This window comes from Pinus tabuliformis, chromosome 2_1 (assembly GCF_031772625.1).
Source record: "Pinus tabuliformis cultivar Carrire ecotype Pingquan chromosome 2_1, CPIR1, whole genome shotgun sequence".
In the NCBI taxonomy this organism is placed as follows: Eukaryota; Viridiplantae; Streptophyta; class Pinopsida; order Pinales; family Pinaceae; genus Pinus; species Pinus tabuliformis.
In genome coordinates, this window is record NC_142299.1 from 355,869,535 (window position 1) to 355,875,860 (window position 6,326).

At 37.2% G+C, this 6,326-nt stretch overlaps 1 protein-coding gene across 1 annotated transcript; it reads left to right on the top strand.

Annotated features, from left to right (window-relative positions):
- Positions 1-501: 501 nt before the first annotated feature.
- On the top strand, positions 502-3,994 carry LOC149200336 (uncharacterized). The gene is made up of 3 exons (XM_089400916.1): positions 502-711; positions 3,276-3,504; positions 3,756-3,994. The coding sequence occupies exons 1-3, from the start codon at positions 502-504 to the stop codon at positions 3,992-3,994; spliced, it is 678 nt and encodes a 225-aa protein (XP_089257042.1).
- The last annotated feature ends 2,332 nt before the right edge of the window (positions 3,995-6,326 follow it).

The window sequence follows — 6,326 nt, forward strand, 5'->3', positions numbered from 1 at the left end:
TCATGTCGATGATTTCTCTTTTTTCCTCATAAATTTCTTTATGCTTCATTTTGTAGTTGATTGCTCATGATTGTACACTATTTCTCTTTTTAGAGACAGGATTGATTGCTCATGATTGTACACTATTGCTCATGATTGTACACTATTGATTGCTCATGATTGTACACTATTTCTCTTTTTTCCTCATAAATTTCTTTATGCTTCATTTTGTAATTGATTGCTCATGATTGTCAATTTTTTGCCACTTCAAATTATCATCTTGTAGTTGTTGTCCATCTAAGTTGGGATTTTAGAATCTATAATATGTGTTCTATATAGTCATGTCGATGATTTCTCTTTTTTCCTCATAAATTTCTTTATGCTTCATTTTGTAATTGATTGCTCATGATTGTACACTATTTCTCTTTTTAGCCGAGGTTGCTGATTGTACACTATTTCTCTTTTTAATTGAATAAGAAGGATCCGCTCTTGCCTTAGCAAAAAAAAAAAATTTGATTGCTCATGATAAAGTTTTTGTGTGCATATTTCGATATGTTTGATGTTCAGCGGGAACATGCTTTGGTTGTTGAATGCTTAACCCCAAATTTGGCATCTTCGAGGCTTGAGCTTTGCCCAGATTATATGAGTGATGGACAATTCTGGAAGATATACTTTATCCTTTTACACCCTCAACTTAGCAAGGAAGATGTTCGTCTTCTCACAACACCCCAAGTAATCATTGCACCATGACATTTTCATAAAAGCAAAACATCACATTAGCCAAAGCCTAGGCGTGGATGAGAGGTCATTTCCATTTTAGAGACTCTGCTTAGTTATCCAGATTGTTTACAACCTTTAGAAAAGCAAAATAGATAAATCTTGTGCCTCAACAAGCCTTAAAATAGTTTTAGGATCATCCAGATTGTTTACAGCCTTTAGAAAAGCATAGTAGATAAATCATGTGCCTCAGCTGACCTTAAATAGTTTTAGGATAATTATGCAGAATGAGCTTAAAAAGTTCAGTTGTATATTTAAGATCCTGATTATGCAATGATACGCATTTGCTTATTCTTTTTGAAAACAACCAGTCATAATAGAAAGGTCTATTTGGCTCTTATTATTACCAGCGTTGTAATAAGAATTTAATTAAAAAACCTAAAAGCATGGTAATCAGTGTTACATCTCCAGGCTTTGCGTTATTGGTTTTGCTAGTTGATTAGGTGTTTCATATGTCAAGATTCTTTGGATAGGATTGCATTTATTATCTTGCCTTTGGACTGCATGTTCTCATAGTCTTTGTATTGCAGTCTAAGTCACCTGACACGGGGATTCGGGACACGTAGGATTCGGGATTCGTGGTGTCGGATTCGGGACACGCTGACCCCCCAGAACAGGACATGTTAGGACACGTTATATATTATTTTATTAAAAAAAAATATATATATATATATATATATATATTAAAAATTAGATATTATCATATTTCTTACACAAATTTTAATTAATGATACAAATTTATTGATTTCAGACATAGATCTTCATCTATAGCTATTAGCATGCATAGTACATACAAAATTCAAATAAATGTCAGTGGTACTGGTCACATAAATGATAAATCTATTAAAAATTTAAATCATGATTCATAATTCATAACTGAAAGACAACTTACAACTACAAGATAGTAAGATAAACACACTGACAACTGTAGTTTTCTCATTAAGTCATCAAATCAAAATGTGTTACATAGGTAGTGTTGGTGCAATGCCAATGACAAATAGAAATAGAAAATATAAAACAACTACAGGTATACAAGCCTCAAGGCATCAATTAGCATCAGAATCAGCATCACTATCCCCATCATCATGGTCCCCACTGCTCTCCTCTACATCCTCCTCTTCCCTTGTATCCATAGTCGCCTTTGCATCTGCTGGTATGGAGGCTGACCCCTCTAAGTCATCAAATCTAACATGCTCTAGCACTGGATCATTGAGATCCATGTTGGCCAATGCCAACTCAACAATGGTGTCCAGACCCATATCATAAGGAACAGTGTTACTTGGGAGCGGGAGCGAAAGCGGGGAGCGGGAGCGAAAACGGGAGCGGAAGCGACATATTCAGAAGCTCTTGGTTTGGTGCTCTTGATTAAATATGAGTTCCATACCCTAATACATGAAAAAATTCAATGGAAACATTGCAATCCCCCAATTCTAAAATCCTGAAAAACTGATAAGTCTGCTGGATTTTGAATGAAATCTAAAATTCTACTTTCTCCATATGAAATCCAATGAGGCCGGAACCACTCTCAAACATCCTGAGTCATTTCATGGTAATTTTAAAAATTTAAGTAAAAGGATGAAAATGAAGATTAAGGAGAATGTCACTTTTACTTTAAGAATTTAACATTACCATGAATAGCATATCAATACTAGGGCCTAGACTTGATTATGAAGCTGCCAAAATGCTCTACTCCTTGCTGCAACAGCACAAATCACTTACCAAATGAAAATATTAATGAGCAAACACGCCCTTTTCATACCCGCGCTGAGCTTAGCAAGTCCTGGAAACCGGACACGTGTCCTAAAATCGCGACATGCCCCTGAAAATTGTGACACGCCCTCGGACACGACGTGTCCTGTGATTTGGACACAAATCCAGACCGAATCGTGTTGGATTCGCCGGATTCGGGATTCGCAGGGGGTTTAGGACGAATCCGGTTTCCTAGATTGCAGTACTATATGACCTCCATCTCCTTATATTTATGTTGTGCATCTTACACTATTTGTTCTACCTAGATGTGTTCAGCAGTCCAACTGCTCATATTAAAGTGTAGCCTGTAAGACCCAATTCGAGATTTACTGAAGATTATTGACTTTTTGAACAAAGCTCGTGTTAAATTTTTTTTACCACATGAGATTCAGGTTGATTTTTTTTGTACGATAGTATATGGTTTGGATTTAAATAATTGGGTTGAGTGAAACTGTGTGATATTTAACAGTAGATGTGCTTCTGAACGTACAATATCCTGATATAGATGGAATGAATGCCGAAAAGGCCTTGGCTCAATCATATGTGATATGTATCTTATAGTGGGTTTCATCTAACAAATCTCATTTTCACATTGGGTTTGCTTTTGCTTATTTATACATTCATTGTCTTCTCAATGAAACTTCTACATATTTTTACTAAAATTATAGTTCTTTTTGGTGAAAATTAAATTAATTGCGTTGATTGCAGCCTGTGGCTTTTTGAGCATTGAGGTCAGAGGAAAGTTGATACTTATATCGTAGTTTTTGCAGATATTAGAAGCCAGGGCACTGCTTTCGGAGGATTCAAAGAAAAGAATCAAGGCCAAATCAAGTAATGTTGGAAGAAACTTGGGAAGTCCAGTAAGGAACATTATTTTGATGCTTCACAAACGGAATTTTGGTCATTTTTCACCAATTGTTGACAACAGCGAAAAGGAAGAGTCTTGCATGTCTATATCTCTGGAAACAATGGCACCTGTAATTTGTAATAACTCTGAAGGCGATTATCAGCCCCACTGGGTAGGCGAGTTGGTAATCACACTGCGGTGAACTTCCTTAGAAAGGCGGGCTCCATATTGAAGGTCACCAGTTCAATTCGCAGGACTAACCCAGCGCTGTGGAGAGGTGTTGGCGCAGCTCCCAGTAGTTACAGTGGTTATAGAGGTAGCAGTCAGAATTGACCCCGTGTAACGCGAGTCCCGAGGCTGCCCCTGTTGCCGATTCCACTGTATACAAAAAAAAACTCTAAAGGCGATTATCATATCTGTAGCCAAAGGGATTTGTCTAATCACATGGTATCCACTGATGAAGTGGAAAATGATGATGAGGATGTAGATGTAGATAACTCGCTGCAGGAAGAACAAGGTAAAAATGATGAACCTCTATACGCTGCATCAAGATTGTCAAATGAGGAGGATGTTTCTTTTAGTGATATGGAAGATGAGGATGACACACAAGTACAGACAGATTCAACGAAGAACTCAAAATAATGATTTCACTTTACTACAAGTTCCAGTTAATTAGCAAATAATAATAATCATGTTGAAATGCAAACAAGACCGAACGATGAACTATGCAACACCTTAATAATATATACAATTGCTAATGTTCCAATTCTCAAGAAGGTTCATTTTTTGGCATGGTTTCTCAAAACCTAATGGGGAAGGTGATCTAGACTCATGAAAGAGATGTTACTTGCAAGGGTAAACGAATATCTATGATTTTCACTAGAGATGTAATTATTGATAAATTCTTTGTTTGCAATTATTTCAGTCAGCTCTGGATGGATTGATGACGATGAATCCCAGCTAGCAGCCCATTGTACAATGTAAAACAATATCATGATTACTGATGGCAAGAGCTAATGAACCTGCCATAGGGTATTAAATGCCCGGCTACATACGCCTTTGATAGCGATAACGCACACCCGCGCAGTGACTAGATAAAAAAAAAAAAAATTAATGTCGTGTGTGTTATCGGGCTATTGAGGAGGGCGCATGTAACCAGGCATTTAATGCCCAATGGCAAGCTCGTTAGCTCTTGCCATTACTGATATTGTGTTCAATTATGTAAATTCATGTGTGATGGGTTAATAGTGGTTAGTTTGGCTACTTATCATACAGTGTCAAGATTGTGTTATTATTTTGAATTATCAATTGTATGTAATCCATAGTCATTAATTTTCACTCTTCTTGGTGTTCTTTTCCAGTATTTACGAAGTGCAGGAAATGCCCTCAAACTAGTATTATTTTTGTCAAAACCATATAGTGCTATCATGTTTTTTGTTTCAACAAGACTCTTGTTAAGTATGAGAACTATATGAATCGTAAAATGTGTGTTTTCCAAGTTGTTTTGGCAATCTAAGTTGGACAATTCTGAACTTTGGAATGTTTAACTACATGTCGTATAACGAACTATCTTAGTCACGAACAGAGAAGCTATACCCATCTCTAGTTTGGCACACTACACAGGTGGGAGGTGTTTGCTTCGGTTTGCGACTCCATTGTAGCCCACTTATATATGTAGGCGTACATATACACAGATCATGCATCTGTCCATCCACATGCAGGTAAACAAATCCATTTGGCCTAATGATGTATCTAGGTACTAGGGAAACGCAATGCACTCTCTTTTTAGTAGACTAGTGTTCTCATTGTCACTAGGGAATCCTTATTAGGCACTAGTGTTCTCATTGTCACTAGGGAATCTTGCACTACCTGCCTACATGTCTCAGAAAGCCTTTAGCTTTTTTTAACATAGCCTTGTCAAACACGTTCATTGGCAGAGACTTGCTGCGTCGCAACTTCTCTTGTTTTAAGATGTGAATTAGAGATTTGTAATTTAAATAGTTTGCTTTGATTTTAAAAAAGAAAAATACAATAAATTAGATTATAATATTATAAATGTTTTTATAAAAAAAGTATGAGAGAAAAAAATAATGATTAATAATTTTATAGAATATTTTGGTTGCAAAATTAAGATTTAGTTAATGATTTTAGAGTTAAGAAAAGTCTTTTGGTAGAAAACACATAGGATTTTTCTTGTTGGTAAAGATTTATATTATATTAACATTGGAATATACATAAAGTACATGTATAAAGTTTCAGGGTTCGTGTGTCACCCATTGCGATTCTTTGTCGTTGGAGAGGGAAACCATAAAAGCCTTTCTAAGGTTTGCATATCAAGTCTTGTATGTAGCATCATTAGACAATGTTCAAACTTAACATTACAAAAATTAGAACCAATGTTATGCGATAGAGCTGAGCCACCAGTAGACAGACTTGGGAAAAAATAAAACATCAAAATAACCATAGTTGGAAGAGACCTGAAATTGGTTAACTCGCACGTTGATAGCCATGGGGCGCATTGACCTATTGCGGCAACTTGCATCCATCATCCAGAGGGTTAGACATGTCCGCTTCATCTGGAATCTCCTCAAAAATGTAGAATCCATGCGGACTTGGATGCGGAGGAGATGACATTGGAGCCTTCGCTTGCTTGTGCTCCAGAGATGCAACAACAACCTAAATCCTATGAGCTAGGGATGGTTGAATACCAACAACCAGACTAGTAGGAGGAGAGGCGACATCAATGGGCATCAAAACAGAAGTGGAAGGACCAGTGGAGGAGGGTGAAGGGACATCAGGTGGGAAATCAATGTCGAGGTCTTGGGAGAGATGCCACAAAGAGGCGGCAACATGAGCATTAAAGGCAGAGATCTCGACTATCCAATAGGCGGCCCGAGATTTCTCTCATTCCTGGTCCTAGAGGCGACGAGCGAGTATGCTATGGAGCGACCAAATGGTGTTGCGACCTCAACAG